At 43.2% G+C, this 13,145-nt stretch overlaps 1 protein-coding gene across 5 annotated transcripts in view; it reads left to right on the top strand.

Annotated features, from left to right (window-relative positions):
• WARS1 (tryptophanyl-tRNA synthetase 1) overlaps positions 1–7,895 on the top strand; it is a 28,278-nt gene extending 20,383 nt beyond the window's left edge. For all 5 annotated transcript variants that reach the window (XM_074996516.1, XM_074996513.1, XM_074996512.1 and 2 more), the window contains 4 exons: positions 774–886; positions 1,557–1,730; positions 3,909–4,049; positions 6,400–7,895. In XM_074996516.1, the coding sequence (XP_074852617.1) occupies positions 774–886; positions 1,557–1,730; positions 3,909–4,049; positions 6,400–6,558 (587 nt within the window). In that variant the 3' untranslated portion in view covers positions 6,559–7,895. The remainder of the gene's footprint in view (positions 1–773; positions 887–1,556; positions 1,731–3,908; positions 4,050–6,399) is intronic.
• The last annotated feature ends 5,250 nt before the right edge of the window (positions 7,896–13,145 follow it).

A 13,145-nucleotide genomic window follows, 5' to 3' on the forward strand; every position in this document is an offset into this window, starting at 1 on the left:
CATAGTTTTAAGTGCTTAATACCCCTCACAGTAAGGCTCCAGCTGGCTTGTGGCTCAAAGTTACAATTAGAACTCAGGACTTCCTGGCTCCCAGCCCTGTTCTCAAACTGCTGGGTCAGGTGTCTTGTAGCTTGTCAGAATATATTGTTACATTCTGGGATTTAATTCCCACATATTGGCTGTGCTCTGGGAAGCAAAAATTGTGTTTGTTACAAATAGCCACTGTTACTTGTGTTCTATGGGGACACTGAGCATTCATTTCCAGTTTGGGGAAGTACACCGTTGCCCCTTTTCCATTTGGGCCATGAGTCTCTGTTGTAGGGGGACCAGGCAAGGAGGTCATATATCCCCATCTCCTTTGCTTCTCCTGGGGAGGGCAAACAATATATTTGGAAGAGTCTGAAGTATGAGAGTTGATGATAGTTACTTTCCTAATTAAGAATAAGCAGTGCAGAGCTTTCCATTCTCCCCAGGGCCTGTGAAATAAGGAAGAGAACAGGGCATTCATAGATTGCAAAACCAGAAGGAACCAGCATAACTCCCCACTCACACAGGCTGCACAGTTTCTCACAGAATGTGCACTAAACCATATTTTTTTAGAAAGACCACTGTTCTCATTTTACTGAACTCAATAATTCAATTTTCTATGTGGTGAGAGACTAAATACATCTCTAGAATACAACTCTTACTATCGTGCTAACGACTTGTGTGTACTGGATATTGTTAAATGGGTAAGAGACAAATAAAATGTTCTAAAATGTGTTCTTTCCTAGGAAAGATCAGTTTTCCTGCTATCCAAGCTGCACCATCCTTTAGCTCATCATTTCCACAAATCTTCAAGGACAGGAAAGACATTCAGTGTCTTATCCCATGTGCCATTGACCAGGTTAGAAATAATGTTATTTTGGGATTTTTAAAATGCACCCCTCAGACTTTTCTGTGGTGACAGAAAAAAGTTAGAAAACATCCTTTTCACAGGTAACCTCCTCAGGCAGAAGCCAGAGGTATGGGTAGGTCTTACAGGCTGTGTCTACACTTGCATTCCTCTTTCGAAAGAGGTATGCAAATGAGGTAAATCGAAAATGCAAATGAGGTGCAAATGTGCATATCCGGCACCTCATTTGCATATTATTTCGAAATAGCTTCTTTCGATAGATGAAAACCAGTCTAGACGCTGCTCTTTTGAAAGTAAACCCCATCTTCAAAAGAATCCTTCTTCCCATAAAAAAAAGGAAGAAGGATAGGAAGCTTACACTGCTCTTGCTGAGGACTTTGTGCCTGATGACTTCCATTTCCTAGGTAGTCAAACTTAGTTTCCATAAATACTAAGTTCACAAAGTTTCTTCTTAAATAAACTTCATGGATTGTTGTGAAAGATTGGTATCTCAAAAGAAACTGTAAATATAAGAAGGGATTTTTCAAGGAGGATTGGAAATGGGCTGTGAGATGGTTGCTTTAAGGTCACTGGTCAAGTCTGAACCAGGTGAGTTGTATCAAACAGTTCTGAATAGTGCATACTCAATTTTATTCAATGGCCTTATTGGTGGCTGTTCTAGGATCCTTATTTTAGAATGACAAGGGATGTAGCGCCGAGGATTGGGTATCCTAAACCAGCCTTACTGCATTCAGTCTTCTTCCCAGCACTGCAAGGAGCACAGACGAAAATGAGTGCTAGTGACCCCAACTCCTCCATTGTCCTCACTGACACACCCAAGCAGATCAAAACAAAGGTAAGAACCTACACAACCTGAAAACAAACACTGCTCTATGTTCAGTGGAATAATTTGCTTGAGCATTACAATAAGCCCTCTTTTTCTTTCCTTTTGTCCACCATAATTTTGAACATACCCACATCCTTTTTCATTTTATCATTTATTCTAATATACCTTCAGAGATTGACTGAGTCAGACAAATATAACTAACCTAGACTGATCTTTTGTTCTGTCAGCTTGACTACCAGAATAATATTTACTGTACTAATAATCCTGTTTGTTCATCTGGTGTCTGCAGAGCTTAGCCATAGAAATAAGGTCTATCAATGTCCTCTGTCTACAAATACACAGCAGGTTTCTGTAATTTTAAAGACTGACAATCTGTGATGTAAACCAAATGAAGAGCTCTTCTTCTTCTATGTTGACTACTCAGTGGTACCAAATACCACTGTGTTACACACTGACAATTGCTAGACAGGCCAGGCTTTCATTGTGGCTGAGTGGATCTGCTGCTGCCATGCACTTCTGTAACTGATTAGTTTGTGAACACAAATATTATATTAACCTTCTTTTTGGTGTTAAAAGAGAGTATTTATCTCCTCTCCAGTGCATCCCCATAACTTCTCTTAAACCTAAAGAAAATCATACATGCATAATGATAAGAGACTTAATGAGACAAAGTGTGTGCACATCACATGAAGCTGTTATTTCCACAAAGAATGAGTCATCTTTGTACTTACAAAGCTGAATGCTCAGAAGAGGAGTATTCAGCCTATGTATTGATTGATGGGTGTCATTGTCAGTCAAAGCCAGTAAGAGGTTTGTTGTATCCGATAGCTGGTTTGGCAGCATTCCTCACTTGTGACAAACTGACATGGAATGAATGTCGCATCTAGAGCAGTGGCGTGCAAAAGAAATTGAATGGATTGCCACAGGGTCCCTGCCCCGGGCCAGGCACTGCCCCGCTCCAGCCAGGTAAAATCCCCACCCCCCAATGTGACGAATAGGAAGTGTATTGGACACTGCAGAGCTAGAGTCTTTTGCACAGCCACCTTCTGTGAAGAATGAGCATCGTGCATATGAACTGCTGGGTGTGTCTTAGGGCAGCAGGATTTGTTTCAGCGTAGATATTATGACTTCAGCATTGTGTCCTCTTGCATTTGTGGGGCAGAATTTCCACAATTATGCAGACATTGGTTTTAAGTAAATAATTAACTCTTCTGTTTTATTAGGTAGGGAAAATACCCTGATCCCTAAATTTAAAATAGTGATATTCATTTAAATACATCACAGATAGTTTCCTTTCGGTCTTTCAGAAGGTATCAGATATGCTCTAGGTACAGTCCAAAGTATTGTAGCCCGATAAATCCTATTTCTGCAACTGTCTGAAACAGCAATTAAAGATAGAATTATAAACACCAAATCACAATCTGAGAGGCATTTCTGCAAGGGAAAATTATGGCTTACAAGAGAATTTTTAAATGTGTCAGTAAAATTTTGTATGAAGGAGTATAAATATTGATTTAAACTTTCACAGGCCTTTGAAAAGTCCATCATAAGAGGCAATTAAGTAGTCATGGGGAGAGAGGCAAAGTATTGTCTGTTGATTAAAAGCTGACAAAGACCAAACAGGGTAGGAATATATGGCAAATGTCCATTCTGGCAAAAGATTAACAGCACAAAGTTTATTAATAGCACAGAATTTTCTACCAGAAATTATATTTAATATTTTAATCATGATCTGGAAAAGGATATCAGCAGTGAGGTAGTAAAACTTAGCAAGTGACAGAAACTATAGTTAGGGTAGTCAAGACTGGAAAAGACTATGAGGGAATTGAGAAGGCACTAACTAGGTGAGTGGGCAACATTGTGATGCTTTACATGTATGAGCCATGAATGTAAGGTATCATTTGATCTAAGGGACCAGTTTGCATGTCCATTTTCATCACCAGGCCATATTGTCCTGCTGCTAACCTCTTGTCACTCCCCTAGTCTTGTCTTCCCATTACCTTCTGCATCAGGATTAGGCTTCTTGCCAGACCTTGAAGACTTTGCACAAATCTGCTCCTTGTTGTACCTCAGTCTTTGAGACTTTTTGTATGTAATATTAAGTGCTTATGACTCCTACAGATCAACAGTTTACAGTATAATCCCTATCTTACAGATATTGTACAAAAATAATTTATATTGTTCTAGATCAACAAGCATGCCTTCTCTGGAGGTAAAGATACTATTGAAGAGCACAGGAAACATGGGGGTAACTGTGAGGTGGATGTCTCCTATATGTACCTCACTTTCTTCCTTGAAGACGATGATAAACTTGAAAAAATGAAGCAGGTAAGGAGCCAATGTAAAGATCATTACCATTCACCCTTTCGTGGGGAGGGACCAAGCTATAATCAAGAACTCCTATTTGAAATTCCTGAAAGAAGATGTCAATGGTATAATGATATATCATCCCTTTTTAAGTGTTTGTCCATTGTGGTTCAACTCTGTGAATGATCAGGATTTGCATGTGATGGTTGTTGCATTCTCTGGTCACATGTATCACTTTTTTCTTTTCTTTTTAAAAAGTGAGGAAGGCAAAGCCTCCTATAAGTCATTCTTCCACTCTACTCTGGTCAGGCCTCAGCTGGAGTATTGTGTCCAGTTCTGGGCAGCAGAGTTCAAGAAAGATGTGGAGAAATTAGAGAGGGTCTGGAAAAGAGTGACAAGAATGATTAAAGGTCTAGAGAATGTGACCTATGAAGAAAGGCCGAAAGAATTGGGCTTGTTTAGTTTGGAAAACAGAAGATTGAGGGGGGACATGATAGCAGTTTTCAGGTATCTAAAAGGGTGTCATAAGAAGAAGAGAGAAAACTTGTTCTTTTTGGCCTCTGAGGATAGAACAAGAGGCAATGGACTTAAACTGCAGCAAGGGAGGTTTAGGTTGGACATTAGGAAAAAGTTCCTAACTGTCAGGGTGGTCAAACAGTGGAATAAATTGCCAAGGGAGGTTGTGGAATCTCCATTGCTGGAGATATTTAAGAACAGGTTAGATAGATGTCTGTCAGGGATGATCTAGACGGTACTTGGTCCTGCCATTAGGGCAGTGGGCTGGACTCAATGGCCTCTCGAGGTCCCTTCCAGTCGTAGTATTCTATGATATGGATTCACAGGGTGTGTAGGAGGATCCCTTCCCTCTATCCCTTTCTAAAATGATGTTACTTTGGTTTTTTATTTATTTCTATTAATTTTTAAATTGAGTGTGTATAAGCCATATTTATGTAGTATGCAGTGTCCCTTAAACCCTCTGTAGCTTTAAAGCTTGTGAAAAATTTATTTCAGATGCTGATAGTCTTTATGGATTAACTCAACTTTTTACATGTTTATATACAATGACAGACACAAAAGATCTCACTTATATAAGTAGTTTCCCTCTAAACCTGTCTAGCAAGAACTCTTCATCTTGGGAGTGGTGGTGGTAGGGTTCACTCGCAACTCTTGCTATAAGGGTCATTTATGGGTCTAAGCAGGGCATGTGTTCTTTGGAAGCATTACCTTCACTCACTACTGAAAATAACTGTACCAAGACTAGTTTGTTGAGTTTTCCTGCTCAGAATAGCTACAAAAAAGACCAGAAGCTACCAGTTCCTCTTTAACTCTCCCCAGACAACTTTTCCATGAACAGGGAAAAAGGCCGATTTGGGAGAGTTATTGATCCCCTTAGAATAATGCAGCCAAGTCCTTATACGTTCCAGGAGCACAAGCACACATGCTCCCTTCCCAGTAGTTTCCTGAAAGTCTCCTGGCACTGCATCTGCAAGAGCAGAGCACTTCCCATTGCTAGTGTGTAGGTAAACCTGCTGCCTCAAATTTGGTGACAAAAATACCTCAGCCACCCTAGCATTAATGGAACTACGTCAGTTGTGATGAGAGGCTTTTGAAATATCACCATTGTAGACACAGCTTCCTAGCTGAGTTAAACATCATTTAAAACTTAAAACTTCACTGAAATGCATTGGAATAATTATGGTTGGTCTTTTAAGAAGTGTAGTCATTAGGTTTTAGCAACAGCTATGGCTTTAACGAATACCAGAAAATGGTTTAATAGTACAGGGTGGTGAAATCAAACTGTTTTCATTGCCACAGCTTCTAACAGTGCTGGAGAGTTTGGTCCTGCGTATGTATATTTGCAGCTAATCTGTTTAACAGCTGTGCAGTTGAATGAACTGCTTGCAAAGCATATGTTTCCTATGCTTGGACAGAGACTTTCAGTATAAACAGGATCCACTATCCATGCATGGATTCTCTATTGAACCTCATGAAAAAAATGACAGTTTCTATATGATGTTGTAAAATACAACAAGATGGCTGCTACTACTTTTTGTTTAAACTGATATTCTAGTGAGGAAAAAATGGCTTCCTGTACCTAATAAGTGGATTTTCAAATTAAATCTCTGATTGCTTAGTTTTACTCACAGAAGCATATTAAATTAAAAAGAAAAAGTTAGAACTGTGGTTCTAGCCTTTTAAAAATCAGTAGGTAATGTTGCAGATTACATTACCAACGTGATATCAGGTGATCTTCTGAAATACGTCTCTCCAGTATTTGCCAGAATCTGTGTTTTAAAAGGAACTGAGCTCAACCTTCAGGCTCTTTTCCTTGTGACCAAATTAGTTTTTAACACCTGACACTTTCTTGCAGGCTTACACAAGTGGAGCACTGCTCACAGGCGAGCTAAAGAAGGTGCTTATTGACACATTGCAGCCCTTGATAGCGGCTCATCAGCAGAGACGCAAACAGGTTACAGATGAAATGGTGAAACAATTTATGACTCCACGGAAACTGGCATTCAATTTTTAATGATGATGATGTAATTTATCAGTAGATAGGAACCAGATAGAATAGTTTCTATTGTATGCCATCACTCCATAATTATGTAAAGACTGCAATCAATGCTTTATAAATGTTGCTTTTAGCAAGTTATTTGTAGTGTATGATCAGTGACTGTTTGGAAGAATTGTTAAAATGTTCATATCTGTATTTAAAAAAACAAAAGTTGTTAGGTGAGGTATCAATTTCATTGTAACATAAATGACAGAGCTGCCAGATTCTTTGGCAAAGCATGTTAGGTAACAGAGGACCCTTTTATTGTATTTAAGCTGAAAATATGAAAAATAATAAAATTTCTATTGTAATGCCAAAATCTAACTTATAAATTATTCTAGATGTGCTAGTAAGAGTCCATATCTCAAAGAAAAAAGAAATTTGTAGTAGAGCCAACATTTTTTGTCCTGTATAGCTCACCTTACTGGACTGAGTTGTAATGGTGTTTGCTCAGAGACATATTGCACATACACCGTGGGCGAGTTGCATGGGGTAAATTGTACAGGAATGCATTCCCAACATTAAATGGATAAGGATTCATTCCTTTTCACATCTGTAATGGTGGAGTGGGCCAAATTCACTGATGTCTGTAAAGTTTTTATCAGATGAAAGGAACTATAAATTGCCACTTACTTTCCCATTACTGGGAGCAAAAATGTCTCAATATTATGCTTAGAAATAACTTCTGTGACTGCTAAAAAAATATTTTTTGTGGTTATGTAGTTCCTTCAGTTTTACTGTATTAGTCATGAGATTGGGGTATTTGTTTTAAGTTGTGCATTTGTTAGGAAATCTACCTTCTTGAAATACATGCAATAGCAGTACAGTCCATCAGCTGGCATTTTTAGTAGTGCTGAAAATGCTGCTTGTGAGACAGGATCTAGATGACAATAATTTTACGTGCATTTGTAATTTATATCTGTCTGAATGGTAGAATTAGAAATGCAATTGAACAACACTGAAAACAGTGTTATCTTTTACTGTTTAACATACATTTAAAATGCAATGAAAGTAGTTAGTACCATTGGTAAGATTCCACCCATTAGGAGTTGATTCATCCAGTTACGTAGCTGGGTCTACATATCAGTGCCCTTTCGAAAGGGCAAAAATCGAAGTTCAATGGTTGAAATAGTGGCCGTCGAAAGGGAGCACCCGCCACCATTATCAGATCGGCACCTCTGACCTGCATGCACACCCACATTCCACACACATCTGCGACCCACCCTCCCCGCCACCCCCACCAGCACCGCACCCACACATCCACCACCCATCATCCCCCTGAGGACCACAGCACGGAGTGGTGAAAATTTAAAATAAATATTTATCTACACTATTCTTGTTAACTATGTACAGGGTGTGGGAACCTAACTGGGAGGGGAGCAGGGTGCTCATTGTGGGGCAAGGGTGGTAGGCCATGAGCCCTGTCAGGCCCTAGAGCCCCTGCCTCCCCAGGTGCGGGGTCCCCAGCGGGGAGGAGAGGGTGCGAGTAGCACTGGCATGGAATGCCGGTGAGTGGGCCTGGTGGGGATGGAGGGGGCAGGCTCAGTGGGGGCAGGCTCAGTGAGGGGAGCTGCCAGGGGGGGCCAGGAGGCGGGCAACATTGACCACATGGTCCCGGAGGGTATAGCCAATGCCCTCGAGTGTGGTCAGCAGCCTCTCCCAGGCTTCCCTCTGCCACTCCATCTCGGCCTGGGTGAGCCGCAGGTGCTGTTCAGCCACCTTGGCCTGGCACTGGGTGGCTGGGTCCTTCTTGGCCCGGCGGTGGGCCCTCCGGCCACGGCCCCAACAGCGCACCACGTGGGGTGGCGTCCAGGCGCCTCTGAGGACTGCAGGGAGGCTCTCAGAGACAAGGGACTGCGCAGGCTCTCCTGGTCCACAGATGGTGCAGCTGTGTGGAGAGGAGAACAGCATGTCAGTAATGTGCCCTGGACGGAGGGGACCCGGCTGTCGCCCACCTGCCCGAGCCCACCCCATGGGGTCCCTGCCCCCCAAAAGGATACTGAGCCCCCAGGGGGCACCGACCTACCTCCCACAGGCTGGGCCTCCTGGCCTGGGGGTGCATCCAGGGGTCTCTCATGCAGGTGGCCCTTCCCGGCCTGCAGTGTGCAGGCTCCAGGTGCTGTCTGGCACTGACCGGCCACCCCCGCTGTGCGGCTTGCAGCGCTGTCCACTAAAGGCAGGTACTGGGCATCACTGGTGGGCCACCGCAGGGTGCCACATTCTATGGGGGGGGGGCGCTGTGTGCAGCCTGGGACCACCAGTCCTGTGTGCGGGTGACTAGCCATTGCCTTGCCCCCACCCTGTGGAGCAGGTGTGCGCCCCTCCCTGTACATACCGGCGGGTCCCTCGGCGATGTCCAGGGATGTCCGGCTCCCAGTTGCCCGGCTGGAGGAGTGGGAGGGGAGGACGATGGTGAGGTCCCCCTCCTCACTCAACCACTCTGTGGTCTCCTCGCCCTCCTGGGTCCCTGGCCAGGCTGCTGCTGCTCCTCCGGCTGCAGCTGCTCGGCCGAGGTGTCCAGAATCAACAGGTGGGGAGCTGTCCTGGGACCCCAGGATGCCCTGGAGCTGCTGGAAGAAGGGGCATGTGGCTGGAGCTTCCTCGGAGCAGCCGGCCTGGTCTGTGGCCCAGGCATAATCCTGCTGCAGCTCCTTTACCTTGGCCCCTGGTCTGGAGGCCCTGCACCAGGCAGCTGAAGGCAGTGGCATTGTGCCGCTTGACCCCCCATCTCATGCAGGACCTCCTCGTCCTTTCACAGGCCGAGGAGGTCCCACAGCTCCTGCTCTGTCCAGGAGGGGGCCCTTTTTTTTCCTCCCCCTGGGAGCCCTGTGGAGGCTCGGAGTGGGGGCCGTGGGGTTCACAGGGGGCTGGCTGCTGGCCATGCAGCGGCGCTGGAGCACATGTAGAGGCTTCTCTTAGCACGCTCTCAGCTTCCTGCCACAGGTTTCCTGCCTGCATGCAGCTTTAAGGCAGCCAGAGGCAGGGACCACAGAGCCCCGCTGCTGCCGGCTGGAGCGGCACCTCGCTGCAGCTGACTGGCGCCATGGCAGACCCGTATTTCAAAAAAGCGCACTGTGGAGCGTCTACATGTGTACTCTTTCGAGTTAGTATTTCGAACGGGGCCGATCTTCCTGATCTGGGATCGGGGTTGGCATTTTGACATCTGCGCCCCGTTCTTTCCATTTCCTTTCGAAAGATGGTTTTAGACGTGTGGATGCTCCTCCTGCTCTTTCGAAAAAGGGCCGCCTATTTCAATGTGTTGTGCACATGTAGACGCAGCTTGTATGTGGTATGAATGGTGAACAGTAGTTTGAACCCCTGAAAAATCAGTTTGTCAGGACTTCCATACTCTGGCACCTGGGCACATGCACACCAAAGCTTGTGTGCAGCCCTGCCGATTGGGGGTTGGGGGAGGGGTCAGTCACACACCCCCTCCCGCCCCCCCCCCCCAGGCCTGGCATTTCAAAACTGCCAAAGTAGCAGCAGCTTGGAGCTCCAGGCTCCTTTGAAATGCCACAGTGCTATGCCACCACTCTGCGTGCAGCTCTAGGGGAGAATGCGGGGGGAGCTGACTTCCCTAAGCCCCGCCCCCTTCTGCCCATGACCCTGTTTCTTCTGGCCCCTGGCCCACAGCAGCTGTTGGCGCTGCTGTCTGTGGTGTTTGTACATTGTACAGTGCCATAATATTCCTTTACCTACGGAAAGGTAGACTACAACCCTTTTCATACCTTACTAGATGGAGGGTTATTGTGGGATAGAGAGGGATATATTTAATGTGTGAACTTAAGCCTGATCCAAAGCCCATTGAAGTGAATGAGAGCTTTTCCATTAACTTCAGTAGGTCTTGAATGAGGCCCTTAATGAAACACTAACAGCCTTGCTTAGAGCAGAGTGCAGAGTTTCTCCTTGCCCAGCCTCAAATTTCTGCCTGGCCTCAAAAGCATGTTGAATGGGATCAAGGGGTAACTGTGAAACTTGTTGAAGTTTAGATCTTGGTTCCACTTGTTTAAACTTCATTGTTTATGTGCTGAAAATTATTCATTCTCACCCTAGCCTGATCTTTGATTTTAGGCATAAACCTCTCTATAATCTGTCAGAAAAAGTTAAGAAGCTGAATGATGCTGATGAGAAAAAGTAATTAAAGCAAGGAGGGGGAAATAATATGTATAAATATTTGTAACAAGTTTTGCAAAAAGTATGAGACATAATTAGTTAGCATAAAGCCTAAATAATAAACCTATGAGCTTGACCACAGCTTATATGAGTTAGCAAAACAAGCTGCAAAACAATATTTTGTCTTGTAAAATATGGTGCCCTAAATTTTAGTCACAGAAAATTCCTACTGGATTATAAGTACATGGAATTCAACTTTAGCCATAGCTACCCATTTATGTAATCCATCACCATAGTATCCAAGCACTGTCTGTCTTCCTTCCCAGCCTGTAGGCAAGCTAACTTGATTTCCATCCTCTCATGTCAAAAGAGGAAAAGTATTTCCCTCTACTTGAAAAATGAAATACTATCTATGTATGGCTGTGTCTAGACTGCGGGGAACTGTAATTAAAAGATACGCAAATTGTGCACCACAAATTGCATATCTTTTGATGACAGCTCTGTGGGGAGACGCTTTTCTGACATTTGGCCCATCCACATGGGGCCAAATGTCAGGAAAAAACCCTCTGTCGAGACATCCCTTCCTCCTCAGGGGCAGAGGTGTAGAGGGATGTCAACAGAACAATCCCCACCAGCAGATCTGTTCTGAGAGATCTGCAGTCTGGACGTACGCTCTGTTGACACAACTTGTCAACAGAAGCCTGCAGTGTTAGACATAGCCTGTGTGTAAGAAATTAACTGTTTGATTAATGGGGTCTTTTTAATGGTGACCTTTCTAGCTTCCAACAGTGCAATTTGAACCATGTTTGAGCCACACTCCCCATAATACTATGCAATATTGAATTATGGCTATTTTTCTAATTTCTTTGAAGAATTTACAGTGCAAATTTCTTTTTGTGCAGATTTCCCAAGCAGGGCAGCACTATACTCCAAATTTATTTCAGCTAAACAAAGAACAAACTTAAACTCGTGGGAGAAACTGGAACAGAGTGTGCAGTGCTGTAACTTTTCGCTCAGACATAAAGAATCATTTTGTACTTAATATCCATCTGGAGAGCACTAGAAAGGAATGTGAAAACAGAATGAATTAACCGTGTTTTCTGATATGTTATTGCCGTGATTGCTTATAAAAAAAAAAAAGTATGTCCCTGAAAACTGAAATTTACATATAGCACCAGAACTATTAATATTTCCCAAATGAGACTGGAAAACTCAAATTTCCACCAGAAAATGTTATTCAAATCTGAAAGAATTTTAAAGGTTAGGGGAGAGGGGCGTCTTCAAAAGTGTCAGTGAAATCTGTGAGATCAGCTGACAACTGTTCCTTGACTTGCTGGTGGTTTGTTCATCTTAGCATAATAAAAATATGGATGAAGTTAACATAAGTGTGTATTTATTTTCTTTATTTAAGCTGTGTACAGATGAACTATGTGGGTGAGGGGGGGGAGTTAAGGGTGTGAAATGTGCTGAAGCTGTGGCTGCAGTGTCTCAGTAGGCTTGACATGACAAGAGGATCTCAAAAATGGAAACATGGCTCTCCAGAAAGAAGGTCTGAGAATGATAGATAATCTTTGTGACTAGCCTCAGCTGAATTGCCTCACTGTCTCAATGTGATGTGTCTTGGAAACCACATGGTAATACTTGAGAAGATTGTCTCAGAAACAGGAATTAAAGGGCAAGACAAAAATATATGCACCAGAGTGGTCCCTCTAACATACCACTGCTTTAAATAGTAATAGAGAGGTAGCTGTGTTAGTCTGTATCCTAACAAAACAAAAAAGCACTCCTGTAGCACTTTAAAGACTAACAAAATAATTTATGGCCATTTTCACTACAGAACGGTCTGCAGATCTGAGCAAGTGGGTCTGCCTTATGAAAGCTCATCACCTAATAAATTATTTTGTTAGTCTTTAAAGTGCTACATGACTATTGCATTAAATGTAAGGCTATTAGCTTCATGGTAGAAAAGAGATTTTGTTTGCACAGAAAGCTGCAGTTTCTGGCAAAGCATGTTTTGTAATCAGCCTTGCAAATGTGTTGTCTTCCTTGTGCTAACTGACCTTCAGCCTGGATAATTTATCAGAACAAAAAGTTCCCTGATCATTGAAGTTGCGATTAATAGCTCATGATCACCGCAACTTTAAGCACAACTGACCACTCAATTCCTGGATCCCAGCATTCACACATCACAAGCACTTTTCATGATGTAGTTACAATTTACCTCTGCCTATGGTATATGTTTAGTGTTTAGTATTTGTTTGTTTACAGCAAAAGGTGGCTTTGGCTTTTTTATTAATCTTGCATTTGGTTTAAAGAGCAGTTTCTATTTTGGGAAGAAACAATTCTTGCCCTTTGCTGAGAGATTCCCCTTGGCGCAACAGCATAGTGGATGTGTGAGGCAGATCAGTGTGAACGTTTGCATTGCAGAGCACTAGCATTTGTAAAAGTTT

The sequence above is a fragment of the Carettochelys insculpta genome, chromosome 6 (genome assembly GCF_033958435.1).
Source record: "Carettochelys insculpta isolate YL-2023 chromosome 6, ASM3395843v1, whole genome shotgun sequence".
Taxonomy (NCBI): domain Eukaryota; kingdom Metazoa; phylum Chordata; order Testudines; family Carettochelyidae; genus Carettochelys; species Carettochelys insculpta.